The 14,765-nt window shown below is 33.0% G+C and overlaps 1 protein-coding gene across 2 annotated transcripts in view; it reads left to right on the top strand.

Annotated features, from left to right (window-relative positions):
* LOC127709212 (toll-like receptor 4) overlaps positions 1 to 7,345 on the top strand; it is a 94,751-nt gene extending 87,406 nt beyond the window's left edge. Inside the window, exon 2 of one of the 2 annotated variants that reach the window (XM_052214650.1) lies at positions 6,798 to 7,345. In XM_052214650.1, the coding sequence (XP_052070610.1) occupies positions 6,798 to 7,253 (456 nt within the window). In that variant the 3' untranslated portion in view covers positions 7,254 to 7,345. The remainder of the gene's footprint in view (positions 1 to 6,797) is intronic. The other variant, XM_052214736.1, reaches the window with a different exon arrangement.
* Positions 7,346 to 14,765: the final 7,420 nt, after the last annotated feature.

The following is a 14,765-nucleotide window of genomic DNA, read 5'->3' as shown; positions in this document are numbered from 1 at the left end:
GGATTTCGTTACCATAAATTACTTAAATTTTTACTAAATTCTTTCATAGATTCAAAAGATTTTATTATTTTATTAGTAAATTTGGCTGTACCTGTAGAAAACTTATTAAAAACGGTATTTCACATCCTAAATTTTACGGTAATATTGTACTCAAAGCGCGAAAATCACTATGTGATCCGTGTTAACTCATCGAACCTTTAAACAAACTTATTAGTAAATGCTATCTTAACAATGTTGTAATTAGATCTTTGATTATAGTTTACAATGGCACAAATATCAATTTTGTCATCAGCAAATTAAAACAAAGATAAATTTGTATTCATTTCAAACGGTTTTTTTGGGATGTATAAATACACATCCACGTTCATTTTCTATATAGAGATTACTCTATCTATATATTACATTAAATGACTGAATAATAGCAAACGATAAATCTTACGGGGCGATGGATCATAAATTATAATACAGTACACTACAAAATATATTATAGCCCAAGCTGATCTCAAAAACCTTACCATCACTATCATAGACCACAACGAGGGTTGGTTAAGGGCCGACAGACTTGCTCGGGAAAGGTTTTGGATGAGAAAGCTTAGGACAGTTTCCCCAGAGGACATACATGAAAAAACATAGAATGTGTGACTCATTTTCCCTACCATCACTTGTTTCCAGTAACTTATGCTTCCGTTTTGGACTCTTACAGTTTTAAGAAATTTATTCCTTCTTCCAAACATCAATATTAAAAAAAATTACCAGCGTATTGATTATTGATAATTTGTATAGCATTCAAGATTTTTATTTCAGTTTGACTACCACATGTCAACATAAGATTCATTTTACATCTTACTGATGAAGGATATTAGCTATCCGAAATGTCTAAAATTTGTTCATGATTTAATAATATTTTGGTGATGTTGTACCCTTTTAGACTTGTTATATATTACATTATACATATTTATTAACAGGTTAACTCCTAACTATCCTACTGCCTGTCGATACTTTTATTTTGGCATTGCACAAGTCATGTCTTCTTTGACTGTCCATGACGTTAAAACACTAAATCCCTGGGATGTGTTTAAGTTGATTTTAGTCTCTGATGCATGATTTTTTTTTATTATTAATTGTTTTTGGCTTTTTACTAGCTTTCAGTAACTGCGAGGACTCTCAAATCGTACTTTCGTGTTGATACAATTTGTAATGTATTTTTGTTATTTAATGTTTACTTATTTATTGTTATATCTAGTCTCACTATTTTTAATATATACCACCTTTGACAAGTGTTTCGTATGACGATAAATTTTTACTTTTGATCTCGTACTAGGAACAACAAAATTTATTTTGTAAAATTTTTTTCCGTACTCCATGTATACCTTACAACAAAATTATTTTTATTTACCTGTATACGTTATTTTATTTGGCGACATTTTGTCCAAGGTTATGGTTGTCTTTCTGATATTGTTTTACATCTAACCCCCTTGTTTTATTAATTTTGTATTTACATTGTGTCATAGATCAAATTTAATCGTTCAGTGTATGTTTTTGTTTATATGTCTTTTGATTGAGTTAAGCCATTTCAATAGATATTTTATAGTGCGTATTTCTATGTTGTGATGTTACACTATTGTTTCAGGTAGGACGAAGGTTGGCGCCTATTAAAACGTTTGAACCCGCTGCATTTGTTTGCACCTGTCCTAAGTCAGGAACCTGATGTTCAGTGGTTGTCGTTCGTTGATATGATTCATAAGTGTTTCTCGTTTCTCGTTTTTTATATAGATTAGACCGTTGGTTTTCCTGTTTGAATGGTTTTACACAAGTCATTGTTGGGGCCCTTTATAGCTCGCTGTTCGGTGTGAGCCAAGGCTCCGTGTTGAAGGTCGTACTTTGACCTATAATGGTTTACATTTACAAATTGTGACTTGGATGGAGAGTTGTCTCATTGGCACTTATACCACATCTTCTTATATCTATTAATTTAATCTATTGATCCGTACAAATTTCATGTATATGCATCACGTTTTCATGTTGTGACGCTTTTCGGCTTCCTACTCTGAGTATGTGAATTACGTTTTTGTTATCTGTTTATACCCTGATAACCTTACCCTTCATTACATTTATAAAATTGTTTAATACTCTCTTTACTGCTACTAGCTCTCGCCAAGTTGAGCTTTTGTTTTGTTCATTTACTGACCAACGTCCAAACATTTCCAATGGTTCGTCCTTTGAACCTTTGGTCATATGACCACCAAAACCCTTGCCAGGTGCATCACAGAACAAGTGATAATCTTGAATTTCATTAAATGTCACTTGACATAATTGAAATCCTGTCTCATTCATGCTACTTATATTTTGTAGCCAAAATGTGCACTCTTTAAGTGTTTCTTTACTAACTAGTACTTTAGCATTCCAACTTGCTCTACTCAATATAGATTCATATAAATATCTAGTTCTTAATCGTGCCTGATCACCTATTACTGCCGGCATAGATATAATTTGGCCTACAATACTTGCCACGAATTTTACTCTGAACAGCCTAATATCACTTCTAAACTGGTAAATGAAAACAACCAAAGTGTTTTCAACTTAATTATGCGTTTCTCTGTGAGTCTTAAAACCCCTCCCGACATATCCCATAAAAACCTAGCCATTCTAACATTTGAACTGGTAGCCAGTTGCATTTCTCATGCGCCAAAACAAATCCGAACTTTTCAAAATATGATTCGATTGTTCTACTTGATGCTAAAGCGTCCTCAAATCCATTACCTCCACCGAGGCCATCGTCCAAATACATAACGATTTTTATACCTCTCCCTCTCCAATGATTTATGATCTCTCTCATTACTTTGCTAAATATATACCCACTGGAGGATAATCCAAATGGCAAAACATTATACTCATAGTAATCATTTGCCTATTCGAATCCTAAAAAAGTTGTATCTGCTTGACATATTTTTATGTGGTGATATGCACTTTTTAAATCAGAGGAAAATACATAGTTTCCTCTCTCAAACAACTGTCTGGCAGTTGTGGCGTCTTCATATTTGTGTTTGGATTTTACAATATGTGGGTTTAAATGTCTTGCATCTAAAATCAACCTTAATTTGGAGCTTTTATTATTAGCTACAGTCAATGGATTGACTACGTGAGGTTTATTTCTCACTCGACGTATGCAACCTTTTTCTAATAGTTTTTCTATCTCGCAGGCGACAAATTAGAGTTGTCGCGTGCAGTTTTATTGTTTTCTAATACTGTTTCTCGAGGTACTGTGCTAAATGGTATCTTATACTCGTTTTCTATTATATCAACCACGAACTTTGTAGCACACATCTCTTTCCACGAGTTTACCTTTTTTTAAATGTCCTACACCTGTACCGTTATCTAGACATACTTTAGTATGTGTATTTTTCATTGATTGAAAATCAGCTGATGTTTGTTTACACAATAGAGGTGCGCTCGATTCTATGTAACTAAAAGTGCACGTATTATTTATACTAATCTTATTCTTTTGTTCTGCTGTGGCTTTTGAACACTGTCTTATCCAATGCTTACTCTCGTGACAATAAAAACATCCCCCAGGTCTTACAAATCCACTGCTGACATTAACAGGTATCGAACTTCCCGCTGAAGTTGTTGTTGTTTTGTTATATGGTGTTGTCCTCTGGTCTGTACGTTTTTTCTGTTTTTCTGTTTTCATCTTGGTCTCTGCCGTTGACTGTGCCTTCTACATTTTTCTTTTGTCATCGGAATTTTGGTCAAAGGATTAGAAATGTATTCAGCTACTACACGCCACACTGCGTCTGACGAATCAGCTAATTTAATTAACTTTTTTGTCTGTTCTTGATAAGGTCCATACCTTCAGTTATCTTCCGTTTGGCGTTGTAGATATTCGTCTGACTGATATCATCTCGGTACTGGCTTCCCTCATCTTTACAAACACTTTATGATTACGTTTGTACTGCTCTTCGTTACATCTCTTGCGAAATTTATATGTGTCCGACATATTTTCATCTATCTTGGCTATCTGTGTGTCCGACAAGGATTTCTGGTTCTCCTGAAGATTTCTTTGGAAACCATCTAAACGAGACTCTAGTAAAGTTGTCATATTGTCCAAAAACTGTTCTTGAGTGTTTTGCACTGCATTATGCACTTCTGAACGTATTGTTTGTTGAATATCGGCGTCCATGCAGCTTACTATGTTGAACGACGGCTAGAAAGTGAAGCGCTTGAAAAACACCAAGTATATCGTTTTACAAAAATCGACTTCCTGACTGGTCAATTTTGTTATGCCTTATGAATATTTATGATAACGTACCGACAATAGAATATTTTCACGCGTTACTATACGAACCGCGGGAAATTACTATTATTTTGTTACGAAGCTCACAATATTCGTAGGTCATTGAAATACTGATTACATAGAAATAGGATATACCAGGATTAAAACAAGATTTGTACTAGCTTCATTTTGGGCAATCTTTTATAAACCCACCACATAAAAATAGAAAATGTTTGGACATTTTTAACACTGGTTATAAATTTGTCATTATCTAATTTTAAGGAAGATATTCAGATAACCTTGTTTCAGATTTATTTTTCGTTTTCCGTTACACATTTTTTGTCTCGCAAAAACAGGAAATAAAAGTTTTACGGCCATCATACAATTCGTTTTATTATCAAATGAAAACAAAAAGGGAAGTTAAATAATTGCAGTCTAGTCCATTGATTGTTATGAAGGTTAAATGATCAACATGCACAGTTACATTTTTCTGATGTTTTTGGTTATAATCATACGTTTTTCTTATGTCTACTGCGGTTTATGTCACATAACAGGTAACGCCAAATCCAAAGTAGCCGACTGCACTTCGAGAGGATTTTCAAATGTTCCAAAGGATTTACCAGATGATATAATAAAACTAGATCTGAAAGGAAATTTAATCGTCAATATACCAGCAAAAGCGTTCATACGTTATCGGACTTTGCGGAAATTAATTCTTGATGAAAACAGGATTTCATATTTAGGGGAAAATACGTTTGCAGGGCTTGAAAAATTAAATAAGCTGTCAATGTTTGGTAACAGTCTTGATTTGAATACATCATATCCATTGAATATATTTTCGCCACTCGTGTCCTTGACAACTCTAAATATCGCGAGAAATATGAACAAAACAAACAGAACGAAAGTGTTGTATCCGTTCTTTGGTGAACTGCATAATCTAACCATTTTGGCAGTGGACCTAACATTTAATCCTGATTTTAATATGAGTGGTTTGAATAATCTAACCAAGTTGAATACTCTTTTGTTTGACTTTTGTTATTTGGATAAAATGACCAACGAAACATTTTTGGACATGCCAGCAACAATTAAGAGGATAACTTTCATTGAATGTACAATAAACTCTGTGGCAGAGGCTAACTTTCTTAGACCTTTTCCTTCTTTACATAGTCTTCTGTTGAAACGAGTATGCGTTGAATACGAATCTGCATTGACCATTTTATATCCTTTCGAAAACAAAGCAATGAACGAGATAACATTTGAAGAGGTTAATCCAGGATATTGTGATGGGTCAGTCAGATCTCCAATTGCTGTAGTTATTACTGCTGATATGATGAAGTATTTACAAAATATTTGTGTGGGAAAATTGTTGATGATAAGAAATGGTATTGTGGACTTCAAACCAAAATCACTTCTATTTTACCATCATCCGGAATGTTTTAAAGAAATCGAGTTTTCTGGAAATAGATTTTCAATCATGAACGGTTTCAAAATAATGGAGTTAATGAAGCTGATTACAAAAGTATCTAATCTTTTCAAATTTCGGTTCTCCGGTCTCTTGAGAAGCATCCCATATTCAAAAAACGGTTTCAACCGATATCCACTTTTGAGCAAACATAGAGTATCCCCAATTAAAGTAACAGTTCCGTTTCCTCAAAATTTAAAAAATCTGGTTTTGCGCAATTTTGTAGGATTTCAAGAGACTATACCACATATACCGATCCACTTTATGAATATCAGCAGTTTGAGTCATCTTGATCTGTCCAATTTTCGAATGAAGTATTTTCCTGAAGTTTCGTTCAATGGTACAAATAATATAAGATATACTGATCTTTCAGGCATTGATTCTACTTTGTATTCAAGAAGAAAAAGCATTCCATTTCTTCAAAAAACAAGTACTGTAATATTAAAACAAGCAAGGCTTGGGCTAACTTTCAAGAAAGATCAGAAAATTTTTAACTTGGTACCATCAGTTACAATTTTGGACATTTCATATAACTACTTGTGGTTTGTACCAAACGACGCTTTTAAATCAAACAGGAATCTGCGTAACCTTAATATGGGTTACAATTTGTTTTCTGAAATACCAATAGCAGTCATGACGTTGTCGAAGCTAAGTCATCTTACCTTGATACACAATTCTCTCCAAACGATAAATGCAACATTAAGAGATTGGTTTGATATGCAGAATGAACGAACGAAAACAAAACTGACATTAAATTTAGTTGGAAATGTTTTCAAATGCACTTGCGAAAATTCTGATTTTATTTTGTGGCTTTTTCATACAAAGATTATATTTGACAACAAGAGCATAACATTTAAGTGTTCATTAGTAAATGGAACCATAACAAATACTAGAAAAGTTTATGAAGAATTCCACCAACTTTTTAGTCATTGTAAAAGTGAAATTTGGCTTCGTGTTGGCGTTTGTTTGTTAGTTGGATTCATCGCATTTTCTTTACCTATTGCAATTCTTGCTAATTTTAGGTGGCGAATAGCCTATTGTATATACCGTACATTCAAAAAGGTTGTCGAAAAGGATATGAAATCTAAATTTCGATATGATATTTATTTATCATGTGCAGATGATTGTTTGGGCTGGGTAAAAAACACTTTGATTCAAAAACTCGAAAATTCGTGGAAAATGTCTGTGTGTATAGAGGATCGAGATATCTTAGCTGGAAATATTCGAGCTGATGCAATTTTACAATCTATCCAGGAAAGCAGAAACATCATATTCATCATTTCTGAAGCATTCAGGGATAAAATTTGGGGAGAGTTCGAGATTCACAGAGCTAAGTACGAAAAATATACACGACATCTTCATAAAATCATTGTTATAACAAAAAATGTCAGTGTAGAGAATTTCCCTTTGGAACTTGGCTTCATTATCGATGATGTGGTACTCCTTGATTGGTCAGACGAGGAAAGTGATAATGTGTGGGACAAATTGCGAATGACGCTTTTTTCAGAATATATATAATTGTTTTGTTTTTATAGTGTATATTAAATTATATATTTCAACAAATAATTATTGGAAACAGTTAAAGACATGTATTAAAATTGTAAATATAACACGTATTGATGTATTTATCCAAAGTTCCAAGTCTATGCACAGATAATACATGTCTGTACAAACTTTGGAACAAACGATGCAATTTAATATTATCATTAACGGTACCAATTTTATTGCACCATTTCTGCATTTTGACAATTAATATCTCTTCAGTGATGCACGAGTCTAAAGTATTTGAAAGTCCACAACCTTATAAAAAAGAAGAGCTAATAAAAATAAAAGTATTAACTGAACAAACAAAAAAAGGAAACGCACATTTTATTTTATGAATTTTACAAAAATAAGTTGACGACGAGTGTAAGCAAAATCAATATCACATAACTTAGTCAGGTAATATTATCAAACGCGATACGCATGGATAGCCATACATGCAACACCGTAAAATGGTTAATCTTTTGAAACTGTAAAGGAAGTTGCCACAACTCAAGGTTTGTCAAAAGTGATATTTTTTTGTAACAGATTTTCAGAGAAATAATAAAACATGTGCTTACAATTCGTCATTAACGCTTAACACACAAAAAAAAACCTTGCTACATCATTTTATGATACAAGACAAAGCCTTATTTACTGAGCTTAAGCATCAATTTACTGAAGCTCGCATAGCAGTATCAGTTCTGTATATCTCATTTTGTATCACCTATTCGACTTCTGTTTGACTTTAGAATCATTCCATTCGGTTGCAGAATGTATTGCTGCAGCTTTAGAAACAATCTCTAAGAGACACAATCAAAGTCGTGCTTTCTTGGCTATATAAAACATTAGCTACCTGTGTACTAAGAAATAAAAAAAAAGCGCTTGGTCTATTTATTAAGCCATTGTTGATCCTCAATAAAATTGATACTGACATTGTTGATCCTCAATAAAAATAGCTAAATATTTTCATAATTTAAATACCCAATTTAAACGATACCAGAATAGTCGTCGGATCTGTAGATTTCCCATTTGTGACTGTTTCGCTAAGTTTGGATAATGTATGCAAGGCGGGTGATGCATGCATAGCAGGAGATAATTATCCTGAAGGTCTCACTCCTTTTGGAATTCATGCGATTCCATCATTTTTTTTTTTAAATATTACCTTGGTTTGTACATTTTTACTTACTTTATCGATTAATGAGATTTCAACCATGGATCATTCATGTAAATTGTGGCTCAAACTAATTCGGTTGTTTCTCAGTTGAAGATGCTTCACACAAAGTTATGATTTTAGATAAGCAAAAAGAGGAATAACTGCAATAAATAGTCACTCAAATCGACAGATCCCGTCAAGAAACTTCAAAACATATTTTGAACTGCTGATCAATAATTGTGTCAAACCACCAATTCAAAATACATATATATTCAACCAAATTTTCACAGCTCTAAATATTTTAACTTTATAATATACAAAGTATAATTATAAAGAATTAAACATGTACATGTACCAACTTCCTACCAATTTTCAATCAATGTATCAACTCTTGTAATGACACATGATAGTCCCTTACTATTAAAAATAGCATGTTGGTTTTCTGAAAATCTTCAACAGAATACTATTGATCACAACTACCCTGAAATAGTGTTGCAATTTCACGCACACGTAAATTTGGGCTCAAAATGATCAAAATATATTTTTCTGAAAAAGTTACATTCATGTAAATTCATTTGCTAGTTTCAGTAAACATAACCAAAAGCACTATTTATGTCAGAATAGTGTTAGTATCACATTTGTTCTAAATTGAAGTTGGTGAATTGTTGGTCAGACACCATTATGTTGTTTCAGTCTTTCGATAATAGTTTACAAGAAAGTTAAAATTAGTGATATTTTCATATCCCTGCACTTGGTCGATACTGTTACTGGTGGACAGCCTAGTAATCAGTCCTTTTGGTACTGCCACGATTTATAACATGCATTGTACCTTTCTTCTCCGCTGTCGAGAAATTGCTATTCGTTTTAGATTCCTTTTGCCCATATTTCTCCACGCATATTCAGGGAGTTATATATCTAGCCTTTCAAATGAGTGTGCTTTCAAATTATTCTTGATGACGGTTTATCTAGAATAGTGCTATATTCTAAGACCATACCGCTTCTTGTCCCCGAGGAAATGGTCAGCTGATATAATTTATAATACACCCTTTTTGTTTTGAAAGTATAAAGAAACTAAAGTTTATGCTACCTCAAGCAAAGTTGAACTTTGGTTATTTTGGCTATTTTATTTTAAAGTTGCTTTGGACATAAATTTGTTGTGGGAGATAGATCTTAAACATTTTAGAAGTTTTCTGTCTATCATGGTTTTCTAACTTTTAGAAAAAATATTTCCATTTGAACCTTATATTTTACTTTTAGATATACAGCCTATGTTGAGGACGACCCAAACTATAATTAATAAACTATAATAAACACATCCTAAGTAAAGTTAACAGTAGTATACCGCTGTTCGAAATTCATAAATCGATTGAGAAAAAAAACAAATCCGGGTTACAAACTAAAACTGAGTGAAACACATCAAATATAAGAGAACTAAGAAACAACAGAAACACAACATTAAAATGTAACACACACGGAAACGAACTATAATATAACAATGGCCATTTTCCTGACTTGGTACAGGACATTTTAAGAAAAAAAAGGTGGGTTGAACCTGGTTTTGTGGCTAGTCAAACCACCCGCTTTTATGGCAATGTTAAATATAACATTAAAATGACAACATTACATGACAGAACTACAATACAAATAAATGGGAGAACAAATAGGACAGAGAAACATACGAATTATAGCTAACAAAAGGTACCAGGTTAAAAATTTAATACGCAAGACGCGCGTTTCGTCCACACAAGACTAACCAGTGACGCTCAGATCAAAAAAGTTCGAAAGCCAAAACAAGTACAAAGTTGAAGAGCATTGAAGACTAAAAGTTCCAAAAAGTTGTGCCAAATACGGCTAAGGTTATATGTCTGGGATAAGAAAATCCTTAGTATTTAGAATAATTCATACTTTTGCAAAAAGTAAATTTATAAAAATGACAATATAATAGATATACATGATAACACCGAAGAGGTGACTAACTACAGAATGAAAAACGCCAAAAAAGTGACGTCATATTTGAATTTCTGAAATTTCCCCACAATAGGATAGAATTAGGATAGAATTCAAGATTTGGTTTATAATATTCATATAACATTTATTAATAACAATGAAAATTACAATACTAATTAATATAAAATGTGGTAGTAATTAGATAATTAATAGTAATATCTAGCTATGTCGGTGTTTCTTCTAAATCAAACTGTAAACCAAATATATCGTATAAAATTAGTTGACCCAAACTAAAATTTAATTATGAACCGGGTGATTAATTATCTTTACCTTAACACACGAATACAACAGAAAAAAAAATAAGATTTACAACTACAAACGATAAGACATTTGACAAAATCCGATGAGAATAACAAATATAACATCAAAACTAAATACATGAATTTTGGATAGAAAAGTACCGTGACACGTCTTATAGCAATGCGAATTCACACTCAGCAAAACAGTCACAATCGGGAATAAGTCACGTTTGGTAATTAAAAGATCATACGACGTAATGTGAAACCACAATCTAACACGTGGTAAGAATGTCCTTAGTTAGTTTGGACAAAGACACATCGTATGGATCGACCAATTCGTGATTGTGTCCGTAAAATTTACGGAGTGTCATTTTTAATCTGTCCTCCTCATAACTTTGTTGGAGCAGTTTCTACGTTAGGATCACACTCAGTATATGAAGTCCGTATAGTGTGAACATGCACGAGCATAACGTATCAACTGAGATATGTAAACACCATACGAAGGGGCAGAGGGTATGTTACTGCTGAGAAATGGGAAATTGATAATTGGGAAGTTGAAATCGTCCGTTTATCATAGATTTTCGTGTGAAGTCGTCCATCTGTGTCAATATTGAGGAAAAGATCAAGGTATGAAGCAGTCCTTCTAGTATCAGTAGTATCCTTAATTTCAAGTTCACTGGGATATATGAGATGTAAGTATTGGCTGAAATATGGGTTATTCAATGATAGGACATCATCAATATATCGGAAAGTAAAATTAAAGAATTTCGCAAGGCGCTTTTTCTTTTTGTCTTTTAGAAGGTTCTGAATGAATTCTGCTTCATACGAGTACACAAACAAATCGGCCAGTAGGGGTGCACAATTAGTACCCATTGGAATACCGACTGTCTGTTGAAATATAAATCCTCCAAACTCAACAAATATATTGTCGATCAAAAAGTCCAGCATTTTGATAATATCATCTTCAGTATATTTTCTGGTAGATTCAGTGTGGTTCTTCACAAAATATGAATTATTGTAACCCAAAACAAGAAATTTGTATCTACGATTCCCATTTTTATAGAAAAAAAAAGCTCTGTTTAATGAGATCGTGAAGTCGATCTTTCAACTTAGCATGGGAAATAGTAGTGTAAAGAGTATAAAAATCAAAAGTCTTTATGTTGCTGCAAAATTGCAAAGATTGTGATTAATCAGTAGATCTTTCGAATTTTTGAGAATCCACATCTGGTTAACACCACTGGTAGAATATATATCATCACAATATTTTTGAAGCCCATCTTTAATTGTAGAAAGAGTAGTAGTCAGTACTTTAGAAAGATGTTTAGTCGAACATTTTGATGACCCAGCTATGTATCGTTCTTTATATGGAGTTTTGTGAAGTTTTGGTATCCAGTATAATGATGGTAAATTTTCTTCGTTTTCATTGATGTTGATACCAAAAGAAAGAAGGACAGATTTGTGATTTTGTAAAATTTCGTCCTTGGTAAATGATGTTAAAGATATGTAGGATTACCAGTAGTTCTATTTATTCCAAGCCGTGTTGTGGGACATTGCAAATAATGGTTTTTACACATGAAGACAATATTATTGGAGGCTTTATCTGCTGGAACAACGACATATTTGTCATGCAAAGAGGATAAAGCATCCAACACATCCGGATTCTTGGAAGGGTTAGTAACTCTTGTGCTCATAGTACACCGTAGTTTTTGCATGCGCTTCTGAATGCATGATCAAATAGCTTTGATCCATTCAGACAAAGTGTCCAGTTCTGGTTCGTCTGGTTCGCACTTTACCCATTTTCTTGCATAGTCCTCAACTGCATCCATCAGTAACCTGTTCAAGTTCTTTTTCCAGTTGATGGGCTGGGGAATTCTATATTTTGGTTCCTTGGCTAACAAGTCTCTTAGTTGTTCATTGGTAACGATGCCAAGGTCGCCAGTAATAACATGATCAGCTGGACTATAATTGTATTGCGACGATGTACATGAGTAGTCCGGCGGCTAGGATTTCACATCTTTGAGGTTAAAGGCCTCTAAAACCCTCTTGTGGTTGAAAATCTTGGATGCAAGAGACTTGTTGTAAGTATAAGAAATAGCAGGTGTAGCTTTATTTTTGAAGTAATCAGGTATAGTTTTTTGTACAGATTTCTGGTGGAAAATATTGCTAATATTTACAGCATCTAAACTTTTATTGGCGAATTCTACCTTAAAAAAATTATGTTTTTCCTCATTTTTGGATGTAGTCGAACTACGGGTTTGAATAGTCTATGGTTAGCAATGTCCATGATTATTGCAACTAATCTATACAAAACAGAACGAGAATCAGTAACGGAAGTATTTTGGGCCTCTTGAAATAGTAAAAAAAAAGTTTTGACAATAAGAATCTAGCATATTCAGTTTTATTTAAATTGGTCTTGTATACTTTGATGATAATATTTTTGACGGACGAACGGAAAGCTGACGCAAAGGCATAGCAAAAGTTTATACTACCCTGAAATGACAGATGTGATAATGAAAATTAAGTCCTCAATTACAATAATCGTTTAAGTTTTAAGAAGGATATTTATGATCTTCTGGGGAGTATATTAAACAAAAACTTTTGATAAATAAAATCTCCGAACGTCGTTTGTAAAATGGGCAGAAAAATATCTTTTATTTTACAACTTGATTACAAAAATATAAATTTGTACAATAAATGACACGTTTTTTAAGAATAATGATAATACTTCCTTTACAAATACGAATCAAAGTGTAGAGGTCTAACAAAGTGAACTTTGAGAGGAAATATTTCGGACAACCTTGTTTCAAATTTGATTTTCGTAACCTGTTTCTTGAACATGAAAATGGGGGGAAAATACTTACAGCTAGGTACTATATAGAAGCAACCTAATATATTTACTCTCCTTTGTGATGTAAATGATACTAAATTGGCAACCAAGAAGCATTTATCGAAGAAACAAAGACAGGATCAGGAAAAAGGGATAAGCCAAAAGAAATTTACAAACAAGTCCAAAAAAAACTTCATAGAAAACTAGCATCCGAATGAATGAGCAGCAGTACGTAAAAGCTGGCGATTAAAAATGAAATGATAAGTCGCATATGGTAATACCACAATTGAAAGGCGGGAGATGGGACTGTTGCTACGAAAAGTGGAAAATATTCGTTTTCAACTTTGACAGAGAAATTCTAAAACGCTCAACCAAAATTTCTGGCGTCCGTAAAAATTTTGAAGGGATGACTTTAACTTTACCATTTGCATGGAATATTTGGTTCCCGTTACTCCGGAAATACTAATAGTATACAAAAACATGACTTTATATTTCAGATCTAAGAAACAAACACCTCCTTTTTCAGTTTCATACATTTAAAAAAAAAATCAAAATAGCCATACATGTACAGCAAGCGTTCTACACTGATCATCGGTCTTTTATCTTCCATCTGATATCAAACCTACCAAAATATTTTATACATTTCAAAAGCTACATCTATTTGTATGAACTATATTTTGTTTTAAGTATTTATTGCTTGCTTTTTTGTACTTTCTGACCTAGTCCTTGATTAGCAGTGTTATCCCTATTTTATACAAATATTGCAAAATCTTATTTGTACACAATATTGTCTTATTTTTTGTATTTATTAGGGAAATTGCAATAAAAATAATAGGATATTCTGAAGATTTTTTAAAAATAGAAATCTAAAATAATTTAGGCAAAGAGTAACTTAAAATATGTTTCATAATTATAAAAATGAAAAGATGTGGGACAACTCTCCACAAGACACCAAATGACACAGAAATTAACAACTATAGGTCACCGTACGGCCTTCAAAAATAAGTAAAACCCATACCGCATAGTCAGCTACGAATGGCCTTGAATTGACAAATGTGAAACAATTCAAACGAGAAAACTAACGGTCTAACCACTGAATTACAGGCTCCTGACTTGCGACAGGCACATACAGAATGTGGCGAGGTTAAAAAAAATAGGCGCGCCAACCCTTCCCTGACCTGGGACAGTGGTGTAACAGTACAACATAAGAACAAGTTATAAAAATCAGTTGAAAAGTGTTCAACACATCAGTTCAATACAAAGCAGAAATACATCTTACA

The sequence above is a fragment of the Mytilus californianus genome, unplaced genomic scaffold (genome assembly GCF_021869535.1).
Source record: "Mytilus californianus isolate M0D057914Y unplaced genomic scaffold, xbMytCali1.0.p SCAF_1, whole genome shotgun sequence".
Classification (NCBI taxonomy): Eukaryota; Metazoa; Mollusca; class Bivalvia; order Mytilida; family Mytilidae; genus Mytilus; species Mytilus californianus.
The sequence above is the reverse complement of the archived record's forward strand: the minus strand, read 5'-3'. Positions and strand labels throughout refer to the sequence as shown.